This window comes from Colossoma macropomum, unplaced genomic scaffold (genome assembly GCF_904425465.1).
Source record: "Colossoma macropomum unplaced genomic scaffold, Colossoma_macropomum, whole genome shotgun sequence".
NCBI classification, from domain to species: Eukaryota; Metazoa; Chordata; class Actinopteri; order Characiformes; family Serrasalmidae; genus Colossoma; species Colossoma macropomum.
Genome location: NW_023494810.1, coordinates 19,353,953 through 19,372,725, shown reverse-complemented (window position 1 = coordinate 19,372,725; position 18,773 = coordinate 19,353,953). Strand labels below are relative to the sequence as shown.

At 36.5% G+C, this 18,773-nt stretch overlaps 1 protein-coding gene across 5 annotated transcripts in view; it reads left to right on the top strand.

Annotated features, from left to right (window-relative positions):
• The first annotated feature begins 245 nt into the window (after nucleotides 1–245).
• Nucleotides 246–18,773, top strand: part of ndrg3a (ndrg family member 3a) — an 82,156-nt gene continuing 63,628 nt past the window's right edge. For 2 of the 5 annotated variants that reach the window (XM_036559490.1, XM_036559491.1), the window contains exons 1-2: nucleotides 246–393; nucleotides 16,121–16,189. In XM_036559490.1, coding sequence (XP_036415383.1) covers nucleotides 16,134–16,189 — 56 coding nt within the window. In that variant the 5' untranslated portion in view covers nucleotides 246–393; nucleotides 16,121–16,133. The remainder of the gene's footprint in view (nucleotides 394–16,120; nucleotides 16,190–18,773) is intronic. The other 3 variants (XM_036559492.1, XM_036559493.1, XM_036559494.1) reach the window with 3 other exon arrangements.

Sequence of the window (18,773 nt, the reverse complement as noted above, 5' to 3'; positions counted from 1 at the left end):
GCTGTCGAATTTAATATGCTTGTTAGTCAGAATCACAAGCTCTCTAGTATGAAATATTGACAAAATGTTGCAAGTAGGACCACGAGACATGTCTTGTTTCTTACAAGGTATTTACAAAGGCTTTACCTGGCATGTATGACATATCCAATATCGCGACCAAGCCTCGTGAGGGCGCTAAAGCGTACGTGTGTGGCCCATTGCGTGTTTCATCTGAACACATCTGTCACAGGCGTAATGTATCTAGGGTAGTTCCGCCCAGAATGAATGACATAAAAATAGAGCCAAAGTGGAAACCTCAGTGTGCGGTGGAGGACAGTCATAGCATCGTTCTGACGGAATCATTTTACCGAGGATTTGTGTGAGACCGAGCAAACTGCACTTTCTTCCTTAGAGGTGAGTGAAACAGTAATAGAAATAGGCTTAAATAATACATAGTGTCTGCGGAAAGTGAACGTCGCGCTGTAACGTTAAAGAGAACGGGGAAGGCTGTCAGTTAAAGATTTAAAACATATCGATATGCTAAGTCGCCGCTAACAGTTATAGTTAACATCTACGTTCGTTGCAAAAATGCTTAGTGTTCATTTTCTTTAATCATTGTTCACAGGTCACGCGCGGCATCCTTATTTCTGTAACCAACAACTGGAATTGAAATAGGACTGAAAAATATCGAAATTGATATCGAATTTTAAATAGTGTTTGACTGTAATTCGTGTATTACAACATTATATGTTGATACGTTGTTCTTACAGGCTCATTATTTATAGGCCAAGCAAAGATAGCTTCGCCATATCGTACGATGTTTCTCATAATAAACCAGCTAGTATGGGTTGGTGCAAATTAATTCATTAAAGATGAAAGTTTCCAACAGAATTATTCACTCTCATCTAAGTTTCATTTCAAACACTGTGAATGCGTAAGAGCCCCCCCACCATGCCAGCAAGTAACAGGCAGTAATTTTGATTTTTATGGTTCGATTTTACTTCCTAGGTATACATGTACATACCACTCTGCAAGCGTAGACTAGCTGTATTTGCTGTATTAAAATGAATAGCCAGAGAGAGGTAAGGTCATATGATCATGTCTGACCCCTGTAGCCTCATGGTAATGACATTGTTCAGGTGACCTGCGCACGCCAAGGTTGTCGAGGTAAAAGGGCGGGAAGATGTGCGCATGTAACCTGGAGGTATTCACTTAAGTTAGCAAAGCTGAGTGTTTACACATGGAACAAATCTGTTATTGTTGTAAACACCTCCACAAACGTTCAATGCAGCCTTCATTTGTACAATTGTTGACGCATAAACAATGGTAAACAATGGTAAACGGTTTGTAATGTTGTTTTTACACAAACATAAAGAAGAATCTGTTTTTTCAAGATACCTGCGTAATTCATTGTTGGACTGTAAGTTGGAATTGTTCACGGTTCAGTTGTGGTGATAGAAACCAAAGCCTTTTGTGCCACTTAGCTACACCACAGAAAATTATTACATTAATTGGTTACAAAAATACTGTCTCACACCTGAAACATTGTTTTATGGTAGTTCCTCTGCAAGCTTTTGGCTTGAAACATTTTTTTAAGACATGAATGATGGAGAGACATATGCAGGGCAGATAGTAAGCTATATTTGTGTTGTAGACATTGCAACCCCTTGTTCCCATCCCCATCGCCGTATGTAAGTTGGTATGTTTCTCTGCAATGCACCATGTCACACCAAACCATTCTAAATGACTTGTTTTCATCTCAATAAATTAAATACAATAAATTATTAATTTTTTAAAAATTATGGAAATCTTCTTGAATAGATAATCCTTTCTTGATGTTTTCTCATCAGCATGTGGCTATGAGGAGAATTATACACATTTTATGTTCCGAAGAGAATTGGTGAAGCTCATGATAATCAAGTAGACCCATGGAAAGATGAGTGCTCTGGTTCACTTTGTTTGATTTAATTAATGAGAGCACAGATCACACAAACAAATCGTTAATTAGTAAAAGCTAGCTGAAGATGTATGTTATGTTGGAAAGAGCACAAACTGTTTGGATCGAATTTACTGATGAAGACGATTTACCTCCTGCACTTTGATGCTGAAATATCTGAATAGATATTAATTATAATGGGTCTGTTACAAACTGAATATTGGAATAAATGTAGGCATGTATTTTGTGTTCTTGTAATTAGTCATTTCAAGTAGAAGAGTCTGCCCTGTATTATACATAATTGAATTGTTGGAACTGAACTGCTGTAACCTGAATAGGCAGATATACACTCCATGGATAAAAGTATTGGGATACCTACACATTACACCTACAGCAGCTTTTATGACATCCCATTCTAAATTCATAGGCATTAATATGGAGTTGGTCTGCAGCTATAACAGCATCCACTATACTGGGAAGGCTTTCTACAAGAAGGCATTTTTTCTCATTCATCCAGAAGTGCATTTGTGAAGTCAGACATTAACGTTGGATGAGAGGGCCTGGCTCGCAAAAGATGTTTGATGGGGTTGAGGTCAGGTCTCTGTGCAGGCCAGTCAAGCTTTCCACACCAAACACACCCAACCATGCCTTTATGGACCTTATGCACCTGTGACAATAGGACTAAATGAAACACCTGAATTCAATAATTAAGAGGTGTTTCCCAATACATTTGTCCGTATAGTGTATGTAAAAGGGGTGGTTACATTCAACATTACATTCAACATTCATTTCAGTGTTTCAATTACAAATGATTGTTGCACATGACAGAACAAATTAGGTGTGGATGTAACTCTGCCAGGCTACAGAACTCACAAACACACCTTCAGCAAGATGAATCAAAATGTTGCCTAATTCTAGCTTAGAATCTCTATAGCTAGCATCTAATGCTAATATGGATTTTTTTGAAAAACCAAAAGCAAGTGAAAAGAATGGAAGCTGTAGTGAAGGCAAAGTGTAGACACACTAAATACTGAAAAAAAATAAATAATATTAAGGCTACTGTGTAATTTTCTGTAAAAAACATATGTGTTCTGCTTTTTCCTGCTGCTGAAAAATGAATGATTTATCTAATAGCCATTGTGACTGGAAATTAAATTAATGAAATGTTGGTCTCTGACTTTTGCACAGTGCTGGTTATCTCCAAAGACTCTGGTGTGGGGAACTTGGCAACCATGTGCTAGAGGTGACAAGCTGGCATTTAAATTTCTGAGCAAATGTTTGTTTCCCTAGAGAAATGCATAGTTTCATAAAAGTGGTAAAGCACTTTATACATATTAATTTTCGAATTAATCTAATTTTATTGAATGCGTTGCTAATCACAATATGCGTTAAACAGCATAGTACCAAGTAGCTAATTGGATGTTAGCCCATATTTTCTTATTTTCTTATTTTATTTTTACCAATTGTTAGATTTTTCCTTCTGTTCATTCTTAAATTAACTTTTTTTTCAAATACTAAATTTGTTACACTTTTTTGCAGTTGTGTTTTATTAAAACATAAATATCTTACAGAGTGTTAAACGATACTGTGTATTGTAGGAATGTCTTGTGGTCTGATTTTGGCCATATTGCCCACCCTTAGCTGTTGAGCTGTTGTTCACTGCAGAGATCTTAACCCATACTGAAGCTGTACAGAAGAGACTTGAAACACCCCACTTTTACCAGAATCCAAGTGCTTAAAGAGCTCATATAATGAAAAAAACAAATTTACCTCACTTTTTACTTTTAAATAAATTATTTTGATGCAGTATGTAAACATTGATTGTGGCCAAAATGGATCCCTACTCACTCATAAGTATTGTGCAATATAAGGGAAAGCTATTTAGTTTACTAAATAGCGTTAAAAATGCATGACTCAGTAAATGAATTCAGATACTTTCTCATGATCAGCCTTTGTCACTGCTTTAGTTACATCTAACAGTCAGTATTTTTGCTTATGAGAAGCAGTGTTAGGGTCTTCGTTTCTCAGAGCTGCTGTTTTTGGAGTGTTTCTCCAGAGATTCAGAGAGTCAGATAATGTTAGTTTTCAGTGGTTCAGCGGCCACCAGTAATGTAAGCTAACATTCTTCTATTCATTGCTTAGTAATAGGTGACTCATAATGCACTTTGGTCCACAGTCAGCTGATGTTATGATCTATGGTATATACTGGGAATTACAAGCGTGAGATTTTTGTACCCTCAACATCATTCTGGAATTCCTTTTTTTATAATTCAAACAAATAAAATACAAAGAAAAATGTAGCATATGGAGCCAGCAAACTGTTTTCTGTACATATATCAAATATGGTGTGGACCACTGTTTTTAATAAATGGTCATAAATGATCTGGAAAGGCTCACTGAAGCAGTGACTTTAAATATTGTAATTGCAGTTCATCAAATGGAGGATTTTATTAATTTCCTCTTTGGACTGTGTTTTGTCAAGTGTGCTTGGAAGTAGAGAGGTAGCAGAAAACAACACCAAGCTCAGATTTGTGAAGTACTTCAATTAACAGACTGACATGAAGGGTCCTTTAGGACCGTTTTATCCATATCTCTATCCACATCATTATTGTAGCCATAGCTCAATCTTTGACCGCTCTACAACTAGACATGTGCTGGTATTTGGTAATTCAGAATACTGTGATATTAGTCACACACAGCAACATTATTGTGGGCTCTGTGAAATACCGTCACAGCATTTTAGTCAAAAAAGCTGCAGTTTCACCCAAAATTTTTTGTGACAAGCAGCTCTGCTTTCACAAGTTCCCACTACTATATCACGCTCTGATCACTAGGGCTGTGTTCAGAATATCATTACAGCAATACGTCATGGATACGTTTGTGGTGATATGCGTCTTGATATTCATTTTTTTACTTTTTCACTGCATGGTAATGCGCGAGTAAAGGTGTTACTGCATTTAAGAGCGTGGCATTTTACAGCATCCAGCATGTATTAAACATGTGCTCTAATAGTTAGGCTTTACCTATATATTTATTATTGTTTGTGTAAAAAGCTGCATTGGAGAAAAAACTCTGGATCTAGCTCATTTGCTAATTATTGAGCCCTCCATGAGTTGGATGAGGTGTGTAGAGGCACAGAGTATAATTGAAAATTAAAAAAAGCAGAGCAGGCAGAAGACTAGAGTTGCTGTCCCTATTCGCTGTTGCCCACCGAGCTCCTGCAAACACCAACGGGGCAAACAGTTCCAGGAGGACGTGTTGCCCTATTTAATAATAATAATAATAATAATAATAATAATAATACTAAATATCGCCACAAGCGGCAATCCGTAGGCTCCAAGCACCAGGAAGACATCGAGGAGTAAAGTAGTGGCCCCTGGTCGTAGAATGCAGCAGATCTTGAGATTTATAACAAAGATCTCCTTTTTCACTATGATTACAAGCACTAGGTGATATATCTGCTACAATCTACACAACTCATTTTAACATCCATGAATTCGAACCCACGGCCTTAGAGTGCAAAGGCGGAGGCTTTAACGGTGAGCCACAAGACATCTGTGGCAAAATTGCAGATTTTGAAACAATTTATTGGAAGGAAGCAACAAGGAACCATGCACCATTTTAGGACAAAGTAGCAGCATAAATAAATTTTATGTCTCTGGACATAGAAGGCAGCAAATCGTCGGATTTTTAAGAAAGACCCTTCATTAAGATTAAGAATGTGTTCACAACAACTGCTACAGCACCATCCAACGTCTGTGACAGGGAATCAAACCCACGACCTGAATCTTCAAATGCAAATGTTTTCATGGTGAGCTACAAGAAGCCCACAGCACACCTGTTTTTTTTTGAGAGAATTTATTCGTACGGAGCAATAAGGAACCAAGCACCATTTTAGGAATTATTTCACACCTTGCAATTACTGTGACTACTGAGAAGTACAATTCCAAATGAAATCATCATAATACACTCTTAATTTGTCATTTTGTATTCAAATTTGGTTATATTCAGACAATTATTGGTGTATTTTTAGCAGAATAAGCCAATTCACACCAATTTATTCAAATCTTCAGCCACACTGTGCTTAAGTCATGATATTGTGAATATGATTGTTTTAAATTTGATTTAAACTCAATAATTAGTAAGAAACGTCTATTCTCCATCTTTTTTCAACTGTGATATTACTGAAAGTTTTTTAAGACTTGTATTTGCAAAATTTTAGGCTTAGTGGAAAACATAACATTCAGAAATGCTCTTCGCTTAAAGACATACAGTAAAGCTTTCCATGTATATGTCAACAATGACATGTGCAGTTACTGATTTGGCTTCCTCTGGTGGCCAGAGAAAAACTGTTGCTCTGAACAAAATTTGCTGAAATCAAATAATAGGATTTCCTGTACAGTACAACCTACACATATTTGCAAAGTGACAATTCTCATTAAGATGCATAATTTGAAACAACTGTCGTGTTTTTATTGTTTTTATTCTTAGACAGGAATAATTACATTTTAGATTTTTGGCAGTAAATTGAACATTGTAAGAGCTAACACTGGCAGAATCAAGCCAAATGTCATATGTTTCCTCAACTGATTATTAAAAATATACAAATCGATTTTGGTCACAATCAGAGCATAAGTGACAGATTTGTGGTCCCTTGTTTCCAAATAGGCTGGACCGAACTGATCATTCCATAACTTGCAATAACATTGTGCTTAATAGGCAAGATTTTTTAAACAATTATTGATCTTGAGACTTCAACGGTTGTTTTGAAACCAAGTTTGAGACAATGCAAGAAAAACAGAAAAACAATAGAGTTTTTAAAAGACTTGTATTTGCAAAATTGTCAGGCACGGTGGAAAGCATAAAATACAGAAATGGTCTTGACCTAAAGACATACAGTAAAGCTTTCCACTAATTGTATATTTTTTGTTAATTAGTTCAACATTGACATTTGCAGTTACTGATTTGACTCCCTCTGGTGGCCAGAGAAATTAAATAATTTAAATTAAATTATTAGATTTATTAAATTTAATTAAAATTTGCTGAAATCAAATTATATGATTTCCTGTACAGTTAAGCAACCTACACATATTTGGAAAGTGATGATTCTCATTAAGATGCATAATTTGAAACAACTGTCATGTCTTTATTTTAATCTTAGACAGGAATAATTACATTTTAGATTGTTGGCAGTACATTGAGCATTGCAAGAGCCAACTTCAGCCAATTCAAGCCTAATGTCATACGTTTCCTCAGCTGATTACTGTCAAAGTATATATCAATTTTGGTCACAATCAGAGCATAAGTGAAAGATTTGTGGTCCCCTGTTTCAGAATAGGCCAGACTGAACTGATTATTCCATATCTTGCAATAATATTGTGCTTAAAAGGCAAGATTTTTTAAATAATTATTGATCTTGAGACTTTGATGGTTGTTTTGAAACCAAGTTTGAGACGATGCAAAAACATTTCAACAAGCAGTATGAAAACATCAGTTTTCAAACTCTGATGATTTACAGAAAACAGTAAAGTTTTTTAAAAGATTTGTATTCGCAAAATTGTCAGGCACGGTGGAAAGCATAAAATACAGAAATGGTCTTGACCTAAAGACATACAGTAAAGCTTTCCACTAATTGTATATTTTTTATTATTTAGTTCAACATTGACATTTGCAGTTACTGATTTGGCTCCCTCTGGTGGCCAGAGAAATATAAAACACCTTTTGTGCTAATTCAAATTTGTTGAAATCAAATTATATGACTTCCTGTACAGTTAAGCAACCTAAACATATTTACAAAGTGTTAATTCTCATTAAGATGCATAATTTGAAACAATAGTCATGTCTTTATTTTATGCTTAGACAGGAATAATTACATTTTAGATTGTTGGCAGTACATTGAGCATTGTAAGAGCCAATTCAAGCCTAATGTCATTTCCTCAGCTGATTATTGTCAAAGTATATATCAATTTTGGTCACAATCAGAGCATAAGTGACAGATTTGTGGTCCCTTGTTTCCGAATAGGCTGGACCGCACTGACTCATCCATAAGCTAAAAACTTGCAGTGGTGCGTTGATGTAGAATAAAGCAAGGATTATGTAGAAGCAAGAATTTTGAGGGTAGCCCCCATGGTTCAGGAGATATGGGCAACAACGTAAAATGTTGCTCTGTAGCGCCACCATCAGGCCAACTGGGGTCATTTCAGTTGCCTGAGTAGTGTGTGTGTGGGGGGGGATCTACACCTACCCTCTAAGTTTGGTCTTTGGATGACTTACAGTGTCTTCTCCACAAACCGTTTTAGGGCAGAAAAAGAATAATAATGATAATAATAAGAAGAAGTAGAAGAAGAAGAAGAAAAATCCTAGCGAAAGCAATAGGGTTCCCTGCACCTAAAGGTGCTTGGACCCCTAATAATAATAATAATGGCTGCAAAAATGTAATTAATCTAGTAATAAAGACCGGAATTCTGAATGTCACACAAACTTTACCATTTGAGGCCGCTTAGCTTAGCCTGATATTTTCTTCTCTGAAGACAGTTCCCCTGAGGCCATTTTAAAGGGTCCATTTCGCCTGATGTTTGAGAGTTGAGCCATGATTTTACTTGTATTGTTTCTGAGACCTGAAGCTGTTTTGTCTGATGTCTGAAATCTGACACTGTAGTCTGTGGATGTTCTAATAAGTAGGCAGCTTTTTGTACATGCATGATATCTGCCTGCAGCACCAAGTGGGTTCAGTGGTGCAGCTCATAAGCTGCCTTTCGACAACAGTTTGATCTATTGTACATACAATAAATGTGATGTTAATGTCACATTCTATCACAATATATTAAATCGTATCACTCAAGTTCAGTTATGTTTTTATGTGTGAATACCAGTGTCTTGCCCTAGTTTTATTGATTAAATAAATCAATAAAAAAAAAATGACAGCGTTTTGAAAACTCTTTTTTGCCATCACTGGGGGCTGTTACAACAGTAACTCATTAACCGTCACCAGACACAAGAGGATAATTCATCATACTTAGCAAATTTGAAATACAAAATTCTACAAAAAATCTACATGTAATCTTTGATGGAAGTGTAGTGTCTTTTTTTGCGCACCAGCGAGTGCGGAAAAATAATATAAATAAATAAAATAAATAATATCATGTTTCTTCTTTCCCTCCCACCATTCCATCTTCATAATCATAATTTCTTATTCATATTCACTTGAAACAGCGTGGTATGTACTGCTTCTTGGTGCTTTTTGTAGGTTTAGCAAGACTTCGTTGCTGTGGGCATGCTAAGGCAAAAAGATTAATTTTTTTTTTTATTTTGAAATCGCAATTTGAAAGAGTGCTTTTTTCAAATTGCAAGAGTAACAATTTTACTTACAGCCTATATTGTCAACAGTGTTTAATACTTTAAGTTTTAAGTGGGGAAATCTTACAGTATAACACAGAGCTTGTGATCTACCTATAGATAAGTCCAATCAAAAGCAGCCAGACACCCAGGTGCTATGTACATGACAGCACACTTTCAACTGGCAGTCTGGAATACTATGTTTAGCATTCAGGCTAGCCAGAAAATGTTAATATTCAGGTCCTTTTGGCCAAAGTAAAGAAGAACCACTTTCTGTTGCTCAGGGAACCTTTCAGTGGATGTTCTTTGAAGAACTGTTTTTGTAAAGGAGTTATATGAGTGAGAAGGACCATCCATATAATGTAAAGATTCTATGCCAATTACAAGTTTTTCCTATAAGTGTTCATCTATTAATCATTTAGGATCCTTTGTTTTTAAGAGTGTATGTGTAATGAATATTTTTAGGGATTTAGACTTTTCATTTAATACCATGAGACCAAAGGATGCTTGAAATGAAATGTGTCTTTTGACAGGACTGTTTGACTGTATGTATGTGTGTGCGCTCATGTACTTCAGGAGAAAGTATGGATGGATAACACTGTTGCTGAGGATTAAAAAAATTAGACCTAAAATCAATATGATGAATGGTTCTTTTAAATCTCATAAAGCCATTACTAGACAAAGTGATCTCACTAAGAGGAATGGAAGCCAGTGAAAGCTTTCAGAGTAAAATGAGTGCTGTATCACTGTATGCAAAGGAGGACAGAGACAGAGAAAATTGAATCTTGTGTGTATTGTGTGTACATGTTTGTATGCATGTATGTGTTTTTTATGATAAACCGGTTAGGCCAAAATTCTGACTAACCTCTCACACTCACCAGCAAACCTCTTACACTCACTTTCAGACCCTCTCACACTCACCATCAAACCTCTCACACTCATTATCAAACCCTCTCACACTCACCATCAAACCCTCTCACACTCGCCATCAAACCTCTCACACTCACTATCAAACCTCTCACACTCAAAATTCTAACTAACCTCTCACACTCGCCATCAAACCTCTCACACTCACCATCAACCCCCCTCACACACGCTATCAAACTCTAAGACGTTCTTAAAAAGTGTGTGTGAGAGAGCTTGATAGCGTAGGAGAGAACTTGATGGTCTCGTTTTCTGATTGGCCTAGAGAGTTATCATTTAAATTAGCAGTTTCTGATTTGCTCATAGTCAAATTTGCCCGCCCCCCACGTGCGGTAGTTCACTCTTAAAAACAAGATAGTTCTTCGAAGGTCTTTTAGTAAAGAGAATGATTCTGTATAGAAGTAGGAACACAAAAAGAACCATTTTCATGATTAAAGAGCTCTTTGCATGGTGAAATGGTTCTTCAGATTGATAGACAATGTGCTGTAGATGGTTATACATATGACTGAAGTCTTTTCGGTGCTATAGCGGTCCGTGTATTCTCGTATTTTATTCTGTTATTTTCAGTGGAAAAATTAGAAAATAGATTTGTTTCACAGTTTCACAAACTAAACAAAAAATAAAAAAAAAAACAGAAGTAGAATAAAGGGTCGTATTTTATTTATCAAAATGCCAAAAGATCTATCACTTTAACCGGAAATAAACGTGTAGAGGGCACGTATGGTCGCAGAAGCTCAAAAATCAGGCGATCAAAAAAATGTGGTTAAAATGCGGTTAAAAAACGCGGTTAAAAAATTATGAAGACAGAAAAGATCGGGCATGAGTCTTGAGAGGATAGACCTAGTCCGGCATTTGGAGAGGCAACATTACGTTTTATAGGTGTTTGTATATTTGATGCAGCTATTCAACAAAAAACTGAAGCGATAAGGGGAAGAGACTCTACAGGACTCCCGTCATTTAACAGCGAAATCAAAGAGAAATGAAAGTCACGCTGCCCAATAATGATGAGAAAATTAACTGTAATGTGAACTTCGCTATAGTGATTGTGTCATAGCTCCAGACTTAAGAATTATAGCTGTGAGCTCCTCACTGTCCTGTGTTAAACCACGGTAAAGTTAGTTTTATTTTCGATATTCGTCTTTTCAGTGCTAATAACATTTGAACCGATTATGGAGGATAGTAAAGACATACATATTCATTACCTTTGCGGTTTGGGTGACATTTAACGTACCCCTCTTTTGTGTTAATACCGTAAAAGTGAGACGAGATTTTATCCGAATAAAATGCATGCGTTTCTACACCAAACCTACATCCGTGCACACGCGTTTGTTTTCCTCCAAATCGTTTCAGTGCTTTTAAAAACATATTTTATTGTTTCCTTTAACAATAGATTCCGTCGGACCAGAAAAAAACGTCAATAGCTCCAGAACCACTGTGTCTATACACATCTGATTAATTGTGTTGTTTACTTTGATCCATGGTGAGAATTGCACACCAATTGCAAACCACAAAAAGGACATTTAATTAACCTGTAGCTAAAAATGTACATGCCCATACTTATTCTACTGTAATACCTGTAAAAAGTGATGTTACCTGTATACTGATATACAGTTAGCTCGATGATGGCATTCACAGTCTTTAAGGTTGTCTTATTTAATTTTGGTGGAATTCAAGTTTTTAAATACACCAAACACTCAGTTTGTCAAGTTAGAGTCAGTCTTCGACTAGACAGCTTGGAGATATAATAACACATCTGCAGTTCTTTTGGAATGAATCACAATATAATATTATATTTTTAATTCATTTAAACTTTTACATTCAAAAAATATTATGGATGTAATCAAATACCTAAATCACATTTTGTTATTTCAATTGCAGTTCAACCACATTAAATACAATGCTAAAATCAACTACAAATGGTGCAGCTAATTGGGAATTATGACAAACATTTTTATTTTAAATGTAGTACTTTACATTATTTTCTCCTTTTTGAATTTCAATAGCATTTTAGCTGCATTACATTTAACAGTGAATTTGGTGCGATGATGTCACCATTGATGCACACTCTGTGGATTTTAGATATAATGCAACTATTTTATATTAATGTTTATCTATTTTGAATTTCAATAGCATTTCAACCACATTACATACAACCCTAAAAACAAATGTGCATGGTGCAGTTAGGTGTCAGCAGTTATGCACAACCTTTGGATTTTGGATGCAATGCAATACCTACTTTATATTAATTTATATTTATTTGGAACTTCAATAATATTTAAACCTTGTTACATACAACTCTAAAAATAACGGTGTATGGTGCAGTGAAGTGTCAGTAATAATATACAACTTTCGGATTTTGGATGCAATGCAATACCTACTAATATTATTTTTTATTTATTTTGAACTTAAATTATATTTCAGCTGTCTTACACAACACTAAAAAGAAATTTGTATGGTGCAGTGAAGTGTCAGTAATGATGCACATCCTTTGGATCTTGGATATAAGGCAATATTTAATTTATATTAATTTTTATTTATTTTGAATATTTCCACTACCTTACATACAGCACTGAAAAAAATAAAACTGTGTATGGTGCAGTGCAGTGTCAGCAATGATGCACACTCTTATGTTATGTTAATTTTTATATATTTTGAATTACAATAATATTTTAGCCGTATTACATACAACGCTAAAAAAACTGTATGGTTCAGCAAGGTGTCAGCAATGATGCTCACTCTTTGGATTTTGGATGTAATGCAAAAACTACTTTATATTCATTTTTATGTATTTTGTTGTTCAATAGCATTTCAGCTGCAGTGTATGCAACACTAACATTGTTAGTAAAGGTTGTAGCTAAGTTGCAGCAGTGATGCACAACCTCTGGATTTTGAATGTAGTAATAATTACTTTGTACTCAAGAACTACTTCATATTTTTTTCCATTTTGAATTTCAAAAGGATTTTAGCTGCATTACTTACAACACTAAAATTAGTTACATTAGATCCAAAGGTAAAATCCAAAGTGCATCATCACTAACACCTGTCTGCACACTGTAAAAAATTTCAAGCCTCACCAACTTAAAATTTTCTAGTGACCTGTTGCACCTAAATATTTAAGTTGGCCCAATTTAAGTTTTGTGAAATGCTTATTTTAGGTTAGGGTGACAACCCTAGAATGTTACAATAACTAAAAAAATAAAGTTGTGTCAATTAAATTCACCAAATACATCTAGTTGGCCCAACAATATATCCTGTGTTGTGTTAGTTATTTTTGTTTAGTTCACGTAATTATGAAACTAGCATGAGAAGGTTGACTGAAATAGGAATTGTACAATATACTTAATAAATTGAAGATACAGTACATAATAAAACAAATGCATAGGAAATGCAAATTCTAAACATATGCATTTTATTATTTGTAGAGTATTACAGCACGTTTAGAGCACACTAAAGCATACTGTATGCAATAGATATTAAAGATATTGCCACACATGCCAAATGTTAAAGCAGCTTTGCTTATAAAAAAAATGACTTGAACACCTTGCTTTAAAAGCTCTCTTTTTGCCTTGCAGAAAAAAAAAAACTCTGTGCTTACTTCTTAAGTTCAGCATTCAACATTTCTGTCTCTAACTTCCTATATCCACTTTACCATATCAATTTAAGGAATTTACAAATGTAACAAATGTATCACACTCACCACAATCAACATCTGCAAACACAATAACTGCTCTCTGTCAAAACAGCAGTGCCAAGCAAGAAAACAAACAAACAAAAAAAAATAAACACTGATGTACCTGCACTATTTACATGTGCAATAACTTGTTTTTTAGAGAGTGCACTCTTGCAGTGCACTCATTTCCAAGGTGGAGGAAGACTTTCTGGACCACTTCAAATGTGTACTTTAGGTCCTTACAGTACTCTATGTTAAGTGCATACAACAGACCGAACAGAAGTGTGAAGGCATTTGTGTAGTCTTTCAGGTTATCCATGACTACCTGCTCTTCAAGTACAACTGCAAAATTGACCACACTGGGCAGTGATCTTGATGGGGCAGCGCTGTCCTTCACCACTTCGAGAATCCCCATTTTCATGTCCTTTGTGTGATCTTCTAATGCCTCAGTATCCTACAGAACACAAATAATATTACAACTAATATTGTGTATAAGTATTAAAACACATGCTATTACAAACATTCACAAAGAACTAGCTTTCTCTTCTTTACAGTTAAAGCTAAAGCAGCGGCCTGTTTCATAAGTTGCATGTTTCAGTACAGCAAAGTCAGTAATTCTGTATTTTCTAACAGTGAGGAAAGTAATTTACCAAAATAGTCTTTGAAAGTGAAGGATGCTCTCTCAAGTACAAGGAAAGCCCCTGAAGAACAGTAGATCTTCTGTGTGCTGTTAAGTCTGTAGTCTGCCAAAATAAATAATTTTAAAAAAGAAGGGAGTGGTGGATAATGAGTGATGAGTGTTAGCTGAAGACAAGATTGTATACTGTCGCTCTCCATTCTTTTACTTTTAATGTAAATAAATGTAAAGAGACTTTATTCCATGAAATTCTGTAGCATTTCTACAATCAGCATGAAATTTTCACACAATGTTTATGGGAGCTGCTGTGCTCAATTAATGTAGAAAAATATAAATCGAGAGAAATGGAGATACATTTTTTGGACAGTGATGACATGAAAATAAGTAATCAAGAAAAAATTAAAGAAAACAACAGATCAAGAAAAAAAATACTCTATAGTCCATAAATTAGTCATCTACTTGTATATCCAGTTTCTCCAGGAGCTCTTCCGTTATACCACCTCCTTGATTTGCTTTGGCTCTGTACATCTTCAGTAAACCTCTGGTATGACTATCCAGTGATGTCAGGAGTGTTGACTTCAGGTCAATGTGGTTAATGCGTTGAAATTCTGCATACCCCTATGAATGCATGAGAGTATGAGAGAAAGAGAGAGAGATAAAAAAAGAGAGAGACACAGAGAGAGAAAGAGTTCTATGGGTTAAGTGAATTACTGTATTCAAGACATACAACTACAGTGGCACCTGAAACTTGTTTACCTGTTCCTCAATGAAGAGTCCTGGCCATCTTTGTTTAACTGTTGACACCAGTGGTCAGTCTTGCATAATCTCCTTTCTTCTCAAAGAGAAAGTAACATCCATCTTCGAGTTCAAGATACTCAGGCTCATGTCTCTCTTCTTCACCTCTTCCTCCATTGATGCCCTTTCTTTTTCCAGAGCTTCTTCGTCTAATCCAGCAGGATGGTCAGGAAGAAAGTTCAGTTCAGATCTCCGGGGTCTCTTTAGGGACCTTCTGGATGAATCTTGTCTCAAATGATTTACTGTAATCTCAGTGCACCCAGCATAGCGGAGTTTCTGATGGTAATTTGCCATTTTAAACTTGAGACTTAATTTCCACCCTTCCCATCCAGTGTCACATCCTGGAGCTTTAAGACAAGGATGTTTCTCCACTAACGCACATGCTACCTTCTCCAATTCAGAGTCCTTGGGGTACGCTTTGTACAAGTATACTGCTTCTGCCAGCTTATCCAAGACATGCATTTTGATATCTCTTGTGATATTCAGGGTCATGCCATTGTTCAAAGCCTCATTCACTTTCTGAAGCCTTAGCTCCACATCATAGGAAAATGAAGGTACCGGAAACTGGCTTGGCCATTGATCTGACCTAGAGACGTATGGAGAAGCCTGTGCTGAATCTGATGAGGCTGTGGAGGAAGATAACTGGGTGGATGAAGACATGCTTGCAGTGTCCAGGGTGAAGTCTGACAAGTCAGAATCCGCTGGAATTGTGGTTAAAACTAATTCCCAATGAAGCTTTAAAGCAGCTTTGTTTGGTGGCAGCTCTGAGATGTCATGCAAGTTATAAAGTTCATTGGCAAAGTCCGGATCTTGATACTGAACTGTAAAACTTCTTGATTTGCAGTTTTTCACTGAGAATGGAAGTGAGTTCTTCCACTGAGGATGGGGTTGGACAGCTTCCTGATGTTATCAGGTGAGAGAATGACTCGAAGTAACATTGTAACCCAGAAAAGGAAAGAATTTCAGCAAAGCAGAAATCTCTTAGCTGACACCATAAGCTTTTCACCAACTCTGTAATCAGCCAGAGGAAAAAAAAATCATTGAGATCTTGTGGGTTCACAATAGCTACATCACTATAGGTACTTTCCACAATCTCATATGCCCGCAAATGTGCAACATACCACGAGGAAAGCTTTTCCACCGTGAATGTGATCTCTGTGCCAACAATCAGAATGCTATGAATTCAACAAAATTCTGGTATAAGGTTCCTTGCAAAGTTGCATTTGTGGCCAGTGATACAGTACTCTGGTTTGCATACTTGTTTTCAACTACTGTCCTCCACCCTGACTCAAGAGAGAATATTTTAACCACTTTCACTTTTTCAAGGTGTAATGGTGCTTTAAAGAAGCTTTGTGAGTCCAGAGCATGAGCTTTCATTAGCTGATGTTTACTTGCCAATGTTTTGAGGATATTTTTGAAATTATGAACATCATGCACAACCTTCTTGAAGAAGCTGTGCTTCGCCTCGAATCGCATTGTCCACAGATTAACTACTGGACCAAAACAACGGATCAGGTGCGGATAATGCTTAAGGAAATGATGTTTTGGTCACAGTCTCTCATTGGGAAAGACCTCAGTGAACAACCGACGATGATTTGAAATCTTGCTCTCTAGATAACTAGACCACTAACTCCACAATGTCTTTCAAGTCCATAATCAATTCCCAAGCCTTTTCACCCTCTGGCACCATACCATATCACCTTCCATCAGAGAGATTAGTCTTAGGGGGTCCAATTTTCATGACCATTTCCTCCAATTGTTTTTTGGAGGAAAAGGTCTTAGGGATTTTTTGAGGACGGTTAACCCTATCAGAAAATCGTTATGGAAAACACTGAATGACACTGTTTAGCTTTTCAAAGGTAAAGCACTTGTCAGCAATCAACTTCTGCAGACACAAAGCTAATTCAAATGGCACTATCCCTTCCAACAGATCATGCAGTACATCTGGAGGAAAGCCAGTAATAGTGTGAAAGAAGGAAAGCTGTTTTTGTAGAACACATTCAGAAGTCACACCAAACACATTTGTCAATGCTTTGTTGCTCTGTAACTCAGCAATACAGCCATTGTGTTGCTCTGGACTTCTAAACTGAAAAAGTCCCTAACTCACAGCTGTGGTCTGAATGTCATTCAAAGGTTAAACGGTTAGACAAAATCTACAAAATTTATCCACATGAAAACTCTCCTGAAACCCTGCAAGTCCGTGGGCTCCAAGGTTATCTTGGAGCCCATGGACTTGCAGACACAGTGAGCACTGTCTCCCTAACACTCTCACCCTTCTGTTTAACAAACACCCCACCCTGCTCAAGACTTCTTAAATCACGTAAAAGGGGTTCAAAAAATGCTGCATAGCTATAGATTCGGACTTCAGTACTCTTTCCAAGGAGTGCCAACTGAATCGAATTGAGACTTGATCGGTACTACATACATACATACATAATCTAAACCGATTATCCGTCTGGGTCGCGGTGGGGTGCTGGAGGCTATCCCAGCTGTCATTGGGCGGCAGGCAGGATACACCCTGGACAGGTCGCCAGTCCATCGCAGGGCCTACGATTGATCGGTACTGTGAAGCCCAATTAAAAATAAACCAATACACTGCAGTAATTTTGTGTTTCTTTTGAGAGGTGCCCAGAAGGTTTGATACTTTGATACAAAGTCATCAACATATAAACCAAGTGAAAGTCTGAAATCATAGCCACCAAGCAGTGTGTTTTCTTTGAAGTACTTACCATCAAAACACGATGTATAAAATCCTTGGTTACTCTCCTTGATAGGAAATGTCTTCTGAAATATTTCAGGTCGACTCAATAGGATCTTCAGTGCCTTTAGAAGAGGAACATACATAAATGTGTGTTTTCTTGCCCTATTAAAAACATATTCAACAGACTCAGTTACACTGTAATTGTTTTAAAGTAGAGGGTTCGTTTATGGTCGGTAGACAGAAGACCTTTTTCAGTGGTAGTGGTCAAAAATGGATTTGTTTTGTGAACAGCATCTGCAATGTCAGCAACAACTGACTGATCAATGTTACAGTTATGTCTGCACAGAATTTCGTCAATTGCATGACAGGTGTTTGGTTTTGAGATTAACAGAATGTCATTTACACTGTCAATGATCTGCTGAGAGGAACTTTTGGACACGTGCAACTTTGTTTGCATACATAAGAACAAGGCTGCAAGCTTGTGTTCAAGTATATGCTCAATATCTACAAGTTCTAAATCTTAAATTGGTGCTTCTTCTTGAATTTCTTCAGCTTCTTCAGCTTCACTTAGCACACCTTGTGATGAAGATGTAGCAAACTCAATAACTGCACCAAGTGCAGTACAAATAGATGTCCTGAAGTCATGCACTGTGTGGTATTTGTGCTTCTTGGACTTGTGAGCTCTGAAGGTGGTGTGATTAGTACTACTAAAATCACAATTTGAAAATGGACACTGAATTCTCTCATGGTTTTGAAGATGTCTTCCTAAGTGATGAAGAAATGCTGCCTGGGAGCA